Source organism: Convolutriloba macropyga, chromosome 1 (assembly GCF_964194025.1).
Source record: "Convolutriloba macropyga chromosome 1, txConMacr16.3, whole genome shotgun sequence".
NCBI lineage: Eukaryota > Metazoa > Xenacoelomorpha > Acoela > Convolutidae > Convolutriloba > Convolutriloba macropyga.
In genome coordinates this window covers 24,170,181-24,183,596 of record NC_134468.1, presented here as the reverse complement: position 1 = coordinate 24,183,596, position 13,416 = coordinate 24,170,181, and the positions used below count along the sequence as shown (strand labels likewise).

Genomic DNA, 13,416 nt, shown 5'->3' with positions numbered 1-13,416 from the left:
CCCAATGTAGGGATAATATGTAGAGAAATTTTTTTCGAGAAGCGTAGACTCTACATTGAGAACGCGCTGAAGGAAAATTGTGGACGTAAAAAGTTTGCCACTTTAAAACTGCTTCTTGGTCAAGATGTAGAACGGCTACCGAATTATGAAAACAGGAAACAGCTTGCAAACGACTTCAACGAGTTCTTTGTATCTAAAGTGGGACTGTTATTGCATGGATTCCGATTGCGATAGGTCCTGAAAATCTGAACGCCGAATTTCGACAAGGCTCCCTACGTGGGAACTTACTGATTTCAATCTTATCAACGACCTACCCTATGAAACAAGCAACGGCTATAGATCCGCCAACAACTTTAAAATTGTCCTACTCAGCAAAAACCAGTCAATTAAATAGACGAAGGCGATAACAAAATCGTGAAATGAAACGGCATGAAACAACGTCAAATAGTGCTCAATTCTGAGTCTGAAGGGGGACCTCGATGGCACCTTATGTGCCACAAAAGTCCAGATGTTCAGTTCTCAAAAATATCTTGGAATAATTGCCAGTGGAAAAATGACGTGGACAGAGAACTCCACACAAAGCTTCAGCAAAGCGTTCGCTCACTCTTCTTAATCAAAAGGAACCTGTCCCGAAATTGCAAACCTGAAGTCAATCTGAACGCATAAGAATGATACATAATGCCGGTTCTAATCGACGGATCGGCCACTGCGTATCCAAATGTGAAATTACAAGAAAAATGGAACGCGTTCAAAAAGCAGCTGAAAAGTGATTTTATAGTGTGAAATACAAAAAGATAGACTGCAAATTGCTAGCTCCTGAATATCGCTTTACCTAGAACTTCGCATCCTTTTCCTTGCCTTATTTGAAGGAAAAGTTGATATTGATCCGACGGTTTGTTTCCCCACCAGCTATGCAAATAACGCGACAAAGCACCATGAGTGAACTCAGCATCCCAAAAAATAAACTAAAGAAAGCCGGAGACAACTTTGACAGATCCAGTTTCCTCTTCAATATTCTGTCAAGACACCTTAGCAAACAACCAACAAATAAAGAAACGCACCCTTACCAAATTTTTCTGGAGCTTCTTTTGACAAATATGATGGAGAAAACCTTTTACCGGGATACTTCTGCAGATGCGACTGCTGGATTCCCAACGGAAAGCTCACACCGCACATCAATCAATCCAAACTTTGAATTAAGCAAACTGTTCAGTGTGCAAACCCTTGAGTAAACTCTAGATCCTGTTCTCTTACTACTATGTGATTGGATATATTTTTTATTTCAAGGCAACGAACTGATGAACTGAAGGGTGAAAACCCTTGGCTGTGCCCTAATGTCTCGACTACACTTGGGCGTAATCCAGACTACTATTACTGCTACTATATTAAAGTTCTTCTATTTATTTTTAAAAGTCCTCTATAACGTAGAGTGGTAGTATTTTTGTTGTTGGCTGCCTAACAGATGATCGTTGTCGGTGTTGCCAGAGCGCTACTGTAGTTTCTCAGTAACAGTTTTCCCACTCGTTCCGGTTCTGTATTTTTCTGCCGTTAATATTGAAATTGAAATTTAAAAAAACAGATTTTTTTTTGTGAGAGGTATTTTGATTTTTTATTTTGAACAGGCGGAATGAAAATGCGGCTCCTATTTTAATGCTACCTCAAGAAATGCAACATTGCTGGAATTTAGCTTGATTGAAGATGTAAATCTATATTTCAGATTAATCCTGTTTATTCAAGTTCGCCCTACTTCATTTTTACTCAGTCCGTCATGAACTTGATCAAGCTCCTTTAGTCAAGTTATCCCGCTCAATAGTTTTCACACGAATTGATTTCTGTAACTTTTTGCCATGCACAAAATGGTTTTTACCCTATAATTTTGTTGAAAATAGGATTTGAACTAATATTTTAGTTTGAGTTCTCGCCCCTGATTTAGATACTTCTTCAAATTGCTTACTTATATAGCTTTTATAATACAGCTTTCAAATTTTTATAATTTTGTCAGTTTATAATGTGCATAATTTTCAAATCTATGCAGGGTAGAAAAAATTTGTAATAGTTTGCAGTGACAACTGAGTTGCACAAATTACGGTTTCAGTTGAAGTCTGTTTATTGTGAACTTGAGTTTAGACGATATCTGAAAACATCCTTTCTGAGGTTCTCCGCGATTAAGTTTATAAATAGGACTGATTAAGGATAGTAAAAGATATTTTTTGCTTTTATCCTCTGTACCAGAGTAGATTTTTTCTTTTTATTGAATCGTTTTAAATAATTTTTGGTTTTATTGAGCCTGGCAAAGCTAACTAGCCAAGGTGTGAGAGCACGGGTTAAACCGCAGCAACGACGGCACAGCATTCCATTGGAAAGTATTGCATACTTAAAGCCATCATTTAAAATTTAAAGACACGGGAAAATCCGTTTTTAGGGAAAAGAGAATAGCATTCTGAACTAAAAAGGAAACTAACATATTGATAAGCACCTGCTGCAAGCAATTCATGAATAAAATTATTCAGGCATTTGCCAAAAGGAAACGTATGTGAATTTGTTTTAGTTTTCTTCTTGGGTAGGCTAAGTTGTTTTTAATTGCTCTCGAACGAAGTTCATAGCAAATATTGTTAACGTGTTGATTTTTTAACGCAAATTTTTCGCTGGACGTTTTTTGCGCTTTTCGTCCAGAACATTCTTTGACTTCTCAAGTGGCTTTATCGCGCTTTCTTTTTTCTTTTTTGTGTTATCTCCATTGTTCTCACTCAAGTGAAGCTTGATTCTAAAACAAAATTGAATTCAACATAGGAAAAAGAAGGGCCTGATAGCTGAGTGGGCAGTGCTTTTCGTGAGGGTTCAGGAGGTCCATGGTTAGAATCCGAGCTTGGTCAACTTTTTTGTCACCCATATAAAAATTATCTAGGCCACAGCCCCTGAATCTAATTGCCTCGCCTGTTGTTCGAGAGCAATTCTTCCGACATTAGTCGGATTATGTTTGATTGTTTTAATGTTTTGTTTTTCGCTTTAGCAAAATTTTAGTTTGGAACCTGACGATGAATTTGGAGTCACGATTGACCAAATAAAAGTAAAATCTGAAATTACTTTTTAGTTTTTGTTGTTTTGTACAGAGTATAAAAAAATGAAACCGCTGCAGTTTTCTTATCGGACATATGCAAAAACTCAATTGATTTTTATAAATTTCCGCTTCAAGTCTGCATGATCGAAATAGCTTTCTCGAGTAATTTTTACCGGCAGTTTGGTAAATTTATAGGTCGATACTGTCAGAACTCTGGTGTTCATAAATGTGCTGGTAGAACTCTGGTATTCGTGCTGATTTTTCTAGACAAAGTGTAGAAACTGTACGACGATGAAACATTATAGGAGCTAGGAATAGTCTACCTTGACTGCGCAAAAAGCATTTGATACGGTGTCTCAAAGTAGTCATCCATATGGTAAAAGAGATTGGAGTTGGCAGAAACTACTGAGACTCCTAGCACCATACTGCTACTAGCGCAAACAAGTACAAGTAAATGCAATTGTATCAAATGTAATTGTCCTACCAGTAACCAGCGGATTTCCACAAGGGTCTTTACTGTTTCGAGTCTTCATCAACGACTTACCCGAAAAATAGGCAACGGCTAATCCGCTGAAAACTTTAAAATTGTCCTAACCAGCAAACACCCGTCAATCAAGAAGACAAAGGCATTAACAAAGTGGTGCAAGTCAAACGGCATGAAACTGAGCGTCAAAAAGGTTTCAATTCTGAGTCTGAAGGGGGATCTCGATGCTACCTTGTGTGCCACAAATATCCAGAAGTCCAGTTCTCAAAAATATCTTGGAATAATGGTCAGCAAAAATCTGACGTGGACTGAGAACTCCAAAGATTCAGCAAAGGGTTTCGCTCACTCTTCTTAATCAAAAGGAGCCTGTCCCGAAATTGCAAATTTCAAGTCAATCTGAACGCATATGAATGAAACATATTGCCGATTCTAAGCTACGGATCGCCCATTGCGTATCCAAATGTGTAATTACAAGAAATTATGAATGCATTTAAAAAACAGCTAAAGTGGTTTTATGGTAACAGTGTGACATACAAAGATGACTGAACATTGCAAGCTCCTGCCAGTATCGCTTTACCTAGAACTTCAGATCGTTTTCCGTCATGCCTTAATTGAAGGAAAACATGACATTGATCGGACGGTTCAATTCACCACTAGATACGCAAATAACGCTACAAAGCAACAGGAGTGAACTCAGCATCCCAAAAAATAAACTACAGAAAGCCGGAGACAACTTCTTTGACAGATCAAGTTTCCTCTTCAATATTCTGTCATGACACCTTAGCAAACAACCAACAAATGAAGAAACGCACCCTCACCAAATTATTCTGGAGCTTTTTTGTTACAAATAGGATGGAAACAACCCCTACACCTGGATACTTCTGCAGATGCGACAATTGTATTCCCAACGGAAAGCTCACAGCACACATCAATCAATACAAACTTTAAATTAAACAAACTGTTCCGAGTGCAAATCTTTGAGTAAACTCTAAATCCTGTTCTATTACTATTATATGATTGGATAGATGAAACAAAATAGATTTTTTTGTGAGATATTTTTCATTTTGAACAGATGGAATGAAAGTGCGGCTCCTATTTTGAGGTTACCTCAAGAAATGGAACATTGCTGGGATTTTGCTTGTTTGAAGACATAAATCTATATTTCAGATCAATCCTGTATATTCAAGTTCGCACTACTTCATTTTTACTCAGTCCGTCATGAGCTTGATCACGCTCTTTTAGTCGAGTTTCCGTGCAATAGTTTTAGCCAGAATTGATTTCTGTAACTTTTTGCCATACACAAAATATTTTTTACCCTAAAATTCGGTTAATAATAGGATTTGAACTAATATTCTCGGCCCTGATCTAGATCCTTCTCCAAATTGCTTACTTAGATAGCTTTTATAATACAGTTTTCAAATGTTCATGGTCTTGTCAGTTTATAATGTGTATAATTTTCAAATCTATGCAGGGTTGAAAAAAATTGTAATGGTTTGCAGTGACAACTGAGTTGCACAAATTACGGTTTCAGTTGAAGTCTGTTAATTGTGAACTTGAGTTCAGACGATATATGAAAACATCCCTTTTGAGTTTGTCTACGATTGAGTTTATAAATAGGGCTGAATAATGATAATAAAAGATATTTTCTGCTTTTGTCCTCTACCAGAGTAGAGTAGAGTTTTTCTTTTTATTGAATCAAGTTTTAAATAATTTTTGTTTTAGCTTTGTGTACGTTATCGGAATTTGGTTTCCTATTGAAAATAGTTGCAAAAGAGAATTGAATTGTTTTCTCAATTTCATTGTTAGGGTAGAGCATTAATGTAGGGGTTGAATATTGAAAACGTTGTGTTCAATTTTTTAAAAACTTGGAGAGATATCTCATGTCAACCACCCCTCCCTCCCACTCCGAATGCAATCCCCCCTCAGACTAAGAAGGCCACAATCAAAACCATTCGTGGCTAGAGATCAATTGGAATGATCTTTTTCAGAATGATCTTTTTCAGAATGATCTTTTTCAGAATTGTAAATAATGCCAATCGATTATCACAAGTGGGACCACATTGAAGTCTCAGATGACGAAGATGACACTCACCCAAACATTGATACTCCCAGTTTATTCCGATGGCGACACCAGGCTCGCGTTGAGAGAATGGAAAAGATGCAGCAGAGTGAGCAGAGCTTCCAGTTCGAGTGGAAAGAGTGGGAATGTGACTACAGAAAAGTGGAGCAAGATTTAAATGAAGCTAAAAAGGCTAACGATGATGATAAAATTGTACAATTGGAAGCTAAGATGAATTCCTTGAAAGAAAAGAAAAGAGACCTGGATAAACGAAAAGAAGAGTTAGATACTGAGAAACGGAAGCAACCTATGAATGTTGATACATTGTCAAAGCCTGGTTTTACCTCTTCTCGCGTCAACAAAGCTACTCTAGACCACGAAGACAGAACTAAAGATATGAGTGAAGATGAAAAAGCGCAAAGACAAATTGATTTCAATAAAAAGAGTGGTGCAAACATTAAGGAATTTGGAATGATGAAAAAACCAGCGGATAGCTTGGCCTTTTTAACCAAAAATCCAGACCTTGTTTGCGAGGAAACTGCTAACTATTTAACATTGTGGTGTATTGATCTAGCTTTAGAGGAGAAATTTGCTCTAATGGAACAGGTTTCAAATCAAGTCATTTCAATGCAATACATTTTGACACTAGGGAAAGAGCTGAAATTAGATCCTAGAGCAGCTGTTCGTCCATTTTACGACAGGCAGGCCAAAGCCAACCCTGAATACATGGAAGTATTCAATGACGAAGTGAACGCATTTCGTGGAAGAATCAGGAAAAGAGCCGAGGAAAGGTTGGAGGAAGCCATGAAAGAAGCGGAAGAAGAGGAGAGGCAGAAAAGATTAGGCAAGTTGACTTAACAATTGTAGACTATGGCAAGTAAAGCTAAATTTCAAGTTTTTGTTGACTTTTGCAGTTGTTCCGTTGCTGCTAAATCTGGTTTTTACTGCACGTTTGAAGTTTAATTTCTCAAACAAAGTTTGTAGCAATTATATTAGTCCTGTGGTTTGTTTTTAATGCAATTTTTTGCCTGACCGATTTTTAGTCTGACCTTTTTGACTTTCAGTCCTCAAAAACAAGATAAACAGGTAAAGCACGTAGGGCATTAACATGTCTCCAAGTATATTATTCTCCGAGACGGTTTTGAGGAGACAATTTATTCTCTGAAGGGCGGTTTTTAATCTGAAAAGAAACCCGCTATTTCTGTGCAAGCATTATTTTTGAACCTCCACTTTGATAGTGTTTCCGTCAGCGTCGAAAGCCATACAGATGTTGGCTGAAAGAATTAGCGAGAAAAAGAGGATTCATATACTGACGTGATTACATACATCGGGACAACATTTAGCTCCGCGCTTTTGCGTATCTCAATACTTGGCCTCTGTAGCGCGCGAGCGCGATCAATGCACTGATCTCTCATTTTTGAAGCTTCCATTGGATTCATATTAAATGGGGCGGTTGTCGTTAATAGCCGCAAAGCGATAGCGGAGGTTATTGGCAATCGCTTGTTTTTTTTATTTCTTCGTCAAGATTTTTGTTACGACCACATGGAGTCACAATAACTTCATGCAATTTAAACTTAATTGCATGCTTGACGTCATTTTTCACTATTATTGGTGCGAATTTTTTGTCTCATTCGCGTGATTAAGTTTTTGGTCACACGTGACTTACCCCGCTCTCAAATATGGTTTGCTAACTCTTAATTTGACTTTTCTTCACTTGTATTCAAAGGAATAAGGTGTAGTGAATGTGTGTGTCGCTCTAATTAAAGGTTATTTGAGGGCAGTTAGTAGAAGCAGCAATAAGTTTTATAAAAGATTCTTTATCAAAATATAACATCTCAGCATTTAAAAAATTTATTGGTTTGAAACTGCAGATCTACGAAGCTATTGCGGCCTTTCTCATTCCTACTTAAGCTATATTTTTAATGTTTTGACGTTTGACTACTGCCAGAATGTTTGCATGTATAAATGAGTTGACTTACCGATCCGAGTTGACCAACTACCCTATATGGGGAGGGATTTTCTCCTAATTCAGAGTTTTAAAAAAAGTTGTGGGAAACGTGTGTCTTTTTGGATTTTTTTGGTGGGCTGTTCTCTTCTTGAACATTCTTTTAATGTTAAATCTCAATGATTCTTTCACGCTTAATTATTGATTTTGTCCGAGTGATTTCAACTGTGAGCTTTCACAAATTAAGTATGTTGCTAAAATAAAATTGATTGTGAAAGAAAAACGTTCATAGCTCGTATAGCAGAGTTGTTACAGTCAAGGACTCTCATCAGGGAGTTCGCGTCTTCGAAGCCCTCGCTAGTCATTTTTTTCATCATAAGTGTTTCTCTGGCTATGCCCCCTTCTAAATTGATTTCTTCGCCAATCGCTCGAGAGCCCAGATCGCCAGATGTTGGTCGGTTTATGTTTTGGTGTATAGGTATGAGAATCAGGTTAAAATCTAAATTGGTTTGAGAAGCATCAGGAAATAGTAAGTCATAGCTAGGTAGGAGTTGGCTATGGGAAAAATGTTATTACTTGCTCTTGAATGAAGTTTCAAGCAATTATTGTAAAAGCGTGTTTTTAATAGCCGCGAAGCGATAGCGGCTATTATTGGGGACATCGTGGTTTTTACGACTCGAAAAGGACTTGAGATGCTACAGGTTTTTTAGTACAAAGCAAGTTTGTTCATGACTTGAATTTTGACTTCTTTCTGTTCGAGCATTTACCTCCGTTTTTGATTGTTGACTTCGGTTTTCGAACATTGGACTTTAACAGTAGCTTCGTTTGCAATGTATAGTAATTAGGAACTGCTGGTAATGTTCAAGGTGAAGAGGTCATTTTGAGATTTTTTATTCCTATATAAGTCCCCCTAATTATCTAAACTACACCGCACAACCCCCCCAACACCTACCTACGCCCCCGCACACCCCCCCCCAAATTACCCCCACCTAACCCTTCCCTTCACCCAGCTACCCCCAACTACCCCAGCACTACCCACCTCCCCAAACTATCTACCCACCCACCTACCTACCCCCACACCACCTACCTACCCCCCGCCCCAACTTACCCCCCCCCCCCACCTACCCCCAAACTACCCCTCCCTTCACCTAGCTACCCCCCACCTACCCGCCCAACTACCCCAGCACTACCCACCTCCCCAACCTATCTACCCACCCCACCTAGCTCCCTCTGCACCTAAAAAATTGTCGGTATTTTTAAAACACTTTAATGTGGTTTGTTGGGCTACTTTTGTTTTTTTTCTCTTGTCTATTTTGATGTTCTGATTTCGGTAAGGTTAGGTTAGGGATTATAATGCACGACGATTCGAGTCGTTTCCGGTATTCTACCGGTTATGTTTTTAATTTGTCGTCTCCATCGATGATTCTTGCGACCTGACTTCTTGGAATTGATTTTTTCAATTTTAGTGATTTCTAATGCTTTGCAGTTAAAATTTGTGTGCGTGATGTCATTTGTTCTGCTTTTAAGCCAATTGCTTGCGTGACTTACCTCACTAAAAAATGACTTCTGAACTCGCTTAATGAACTTAGACTTTTATGAACATACTAGTTAAAGGTCAGTAGTGTATATCTAAGTAGTGTCAGACGTATGTGCGCTAATTCTTGAGCATTAGAGTCTTGAGTCTGTGATTTCAAATATTAATTTTGAAAAAAACTCCATTAGGACTTTTTCCTTTTTGAGTGTATGTGTCTCGTGAAATTGACAGTCCGAATCTAGCCAAAAGGTCTAGCGGTCTATTAAAGGACTGGTGGTCAATCTATCTATCTTGTTTCTTTAGTTGTTTCAATTCATGGAAGGCCACATGCTTCTATTGCAGCTATTTTCCGGCAATCTGCCGGCCATGTATTTGAATCGAAGGGGAGTACTGGTGTTTTACAGATTTTAGATGAAGCAAGTTTGTTCATGAATTGAACTTTCTTTTCGAACGTTGACTTCGATTTTCCAGCTTCGGTTTTTCACAGTAGCTTAGAATCTAATGTATAGTTACCATGAATTGTTAGAAATTTTCAATGTGAATACATTGTTTTAATTTGATCAGTAAAGATTGCCGGAACTTGAGCCCCCATTCGTACTTTCTATGGTTTCTTGATTTTTTACGCATTTAGCTTTTAGTTTTCAAGTATTTGGGCTTAAATAATTCTGATTTAGGTAAAGATAGTTTAAATTTTGTATTACACTACTCGAGCCGTTATTCTACCCAATATGTTTTTATGCAAAACTTTCACTCGACCGGTATTCTAGCCAATATGTTTTTATGCAAAACTTTCACTCGACCGTTTGAGTTACCACGGTATTTTTCGCAAAGGCAGAGAAAATCCAAGTGCAGGATTTATTCTCTTTTCTTTTTTTTGTTAGACATTCGAATACATTGGCAGAATATTCGCGCGGAAACCAGGTCGGTGCCACAAGTTGAGCCACAGACTTCGGTATCGAATTCTAGGCAGAACTTTAGTGTTCACCGGTTGTTCCGGCGTATTTCAAAGAAATTGCTCAGATCGATAGAATAACGATCAGATATAATGCTACTGAAAGCGACAATTGTTTCAAGACTGTGTAGTGAAGCAGTGGCAAGATATTACATTAGATCATTGTGTCTTTTTATGCAGTTCACGCTTTTTATTTGCTGTCTACTTTAATTTTCTGTTAAAGTTTTGATTGGTTCGTATTCATTTCTTTTTTTTAGTTCCGAACACCCAGAAGCAAACATTAATGCTGGAAATATTACTACATGGAATGGAAGAATCTTATTTCTGATGGAAAGTACGCTAGACGCATTGCCTTTAATCAGGAACCAAACTCTCCTTTACTTGCTAATTATTTTCTGAAAGTTTATGGTCAGCTCAGCCCTAGATGATTCAAAATTTCTCAACATTGTTATATCCGCGCGTTTACGTATTTGATGAAGTGAACTAGTAAAGCACGAGGGCATTAAGTTTCTGAGCAGCTCCCTTAGCTTCACCAAGTTCTTAGTGTATGGTCAGCAAAGGTACGAAGTATATGCTAGAATATAGTTCGGGGAGGCCGAAGGCAATTAGAGCTCATAACTGCCAATTGAGTGATATTGTTTATTCCTTTTTACACAACAACGCTCTTTAAAGCTGGAGAGCTGGAACAACACACTGAAGGCTGGATCTTACAAAGAAAACTCCCAGCATCAAAATTAGGGTCTAAATGTGTTAGAAAATAGATCTGAGAACTCTTTGCAGTTCGATATTTTGTGCAAGCGCCCGCGGTTTGGAGCTCTAATTGCCGCAGGCATCCTGGAGCTAATTTGTAACCCGAATTTTTGTAAGCCTGAGATTTAGATATCATCTATTATGACACAACAACACGCTGAAAACGATCGCCTGTCTCGTTCTGTTTCTTTTTGACATGAATATCAGTGCATAGAATAGCCCACAAGTTGATAGTTGCAACAATTGTTCTTGTGTAGGTGTTCAATTTTCATTAGATCTGCAATACAATTGATAGATAAGGAACTACTGAAAATACAATTTTGTATTGGGAATGTAAGCTTTCATTTCAGGAGCTTAGTTGTCATTTCATCACGTTCAAGAGCTTAGTTGTCATTTCAGGACCAGGAGGTCTAGATCCAGTGGAAGTGTATGAAGAACTACCAGCTGATTTGAAGCAATGCTTTGACACCAAAGATATCCAAATGCTGAAAGACACATTTGCGAAATACGAGCCTGCGGAAGCCGAAATGTGGCTGAAGAAATGTGTGGACAGTGGACTATGGGTGCCTGATAAAAATGCTGCTGCTAAAGGGGACGAGGAAGGCGAGGAACAGGTCTACGAGAATGTCGATGATCATGACTCAGTATCAAATGGAAATGGAGACACTTAGCATGAAATTGAATGACAACTTTTCCATCAGTTTAATATTTGATTTGATAAAAATTGATTACGACGTGATTTCCTGTCTGTTGTCCGCGTTATGTATGATATCGATAGTTACTGAGGAGCACAAATTGCTAAGTTTTCTTGTGTTGGCACTCATTTGCATTTGAAATGTCGTTTTTCGTGTATTTAAAGTTAAGAAATGTAATATAATATTATCGCTAAGTTGATTTGAAATAAGTGCTGTCAGTTCCTAAGCACTTCAACTGATAACGAATGACGTCGATCTCTGTTTTTCAACTCAGTTGGAGCTGCAAGAGCTGTGGAATTTAGTTAGATCACATTTCCAAAAGCAATTTGTTGTTGAAGACGTTTTCAGGTTTGATTGTTGTAATAGTTTTTGTCATAAATGCCTAATTTAAAACCCTATCTGATAAACTGACTCTTGAACTAAAAACTGGGATTGTAACAGGATAACTTATTGGTCAATATTAGTTAAGCGACATGTATTTAAGATGGTTTTTCTTTTTCTACGATCTATAGTACCGCTTGTTTCATTTTTTGGTCTCATTGATTTGACTTTTGGTGGGAGAGCGGGCCTAAACTGCAGTCTGCTTGGGCTTAAACTAGTTTGTAATGTATGGTTCGTCGAAACGTCTGAAGATGCTTAGATTCCTGTTTCAAAGAGATAATTTAAGTAAGTTCGGTCACCTTTTCGCTCAATCCTACTTTTGGAAAGTTTCAGCTGGGAAGACTGCATTATTTGGTTTTCGAGTAGGTCTCAAACGAAGTTTGCTGTAAATACCTTCATGCTGTTGTTTTTGTTATCCTAGAAGTGGTCTTTATAGATTTTACTTATTTAAAAGCCCCAATTTTGCCCATAATAAAAGGCAACAACAAGGAGGCTTGGTAATGTGCATTTGCACATAATGTTCCGACTCCGCTCAACCACATTTTTGATTTTATAGTCTACCAAATGAGCAATAGATTGGAAAGTTCTTAAAAGAATAGTTGGCGTATCGATCTAAAAATCACTTTATGCTCATACAACTAAACAAATTAAATAATGCATCTTTAGAGGGCAATTGATACCTGCCATTAACAAAAATAAACGACAAGACAAACAAAAAATCATTAAATCAACAAGTATTAATTATGACGAAAAATCACTATCTGTTTCTTTTAAAAAATCATAAAACAAATTCAAGATAGCATCAGGTAAAACTTAACAAATTGGCTTGCATTTAATTAGAAAACATTTGGGAACCGTCTTTATTGAGATAATTATCAAATAGTTAAAAAAAACCAAAAGGGCAAATTTAAAAAAGCTTAAATGACAAAAGCTTTGTTTATGCCTCTTAGGCAGCCGTTGATACTTTTACTCATCCAGAATGTTATGCAACTACAAAAGGAAGAGATACAGGCAAAAATCAAATTTTAAATTAAATTTTGAGAGAGAAGGCTGTCGGAGCTGTTAAAATCGTGTTCTATTTAAAAATTAGATAAAATCAATTGCGCCTTCTTTCAATGTCATTAATGTGATATGTGACTTCTGGTTAGCGAGTCATATGTGCCAAGACAGCAGTAAAAACTTCAAAAATGGAAATTGTTCAAATATCAAACAGTTATGAAAACTTGTATCGAAGCCCAAAAATCAGTATTTGATTGATGAAACAGAAAATAGACGAAATTCTAATTCAATCGAAAGAGGGTGTGATCTCTCTCTGTTTGCTGAGACTGAGCGTCAAGGTTACAGAAATAAGATAAAATGTGGCAGAGCTCAAAACCATTAATTTTTTTCAAAAGTTATAACCATAAACGTTCAAAAAGTAGTAAATGGTTCAAATTGTAACTACTTAAGAAGTCAGTTGGACCTGTAATTAGTGCGACTTAGTTCAAAGACTGCAAAACAATAATTAATGCAGGTAAAGCTCAAAATTTCACAAACCATTTTTAGCAAACAAAAATTC

The 13,416-nt window shown here is 37.3% G+C and overlaps 1 protein-coding gene and 1 long non-coding RNA gene across 2 annotated transcripts; both read left to right on the top strand.

Moving 5' to 3' along the window:
• The first annotated feature begins 991 nt into the window (after nucleotides 1-991).
• Nucleotides 992-4,595, top strand: LOC142336934 (uncharacterized). The gene is made up of 2 exons (XR_012758918.1): nucleotides 992-3,067; nucleotides 3,254-4,595. It is a non-coding gene; the product is annotated as an uncharacterized LOC142336934 (long non-coding RNA).
• A 940-nt stretch (nucleotides 4,596-5,535) lies between these two features.
• LOC142336926 (hsp90 co-chaperone Cdc37-like) lies at nucleotides 5,536-11,884 on the top strand. Its single transcript, XM_075385914.1, has 2 exons — nucleotides 5,536-6,445; nucleotides 11,182-11,884. The coding sequence occupies exons 1-2, from the start codon at nucleotides 5,572-5,574 to the stop codon at nucleotides 11,451-11,453; spliced, it is 1,146 nt and encodes a 381-aa protein (XP_075242029.1). The 5' UTR covers nucleotides 5,536-5,571; the 3' UTR covers nucleotides 11,454-11,884.
• The last annotated feature ends 1,532 nt before the right edge of the window (nucleotides 11,885-13,416 follow it).

What these genes read in the sequence shown, in the direction of transcription:
- LOC142336926 (XM_075385914.1), top strand. Translation starts at nt 5,572, where the DNA reads ATGCCAATCGATTATCACAAGTGGGACCACATTGAAGTCTCAGATGAC. An exon ending in GGAGAGGCAGAAAAGATTAG is followed by an intron (nt 6,446 to 11,181) that starts GCAAGTTGACTT and finishes TTGTCATTTCAG; the next exon opens with GACCAGGAGGTCTAGATCCA.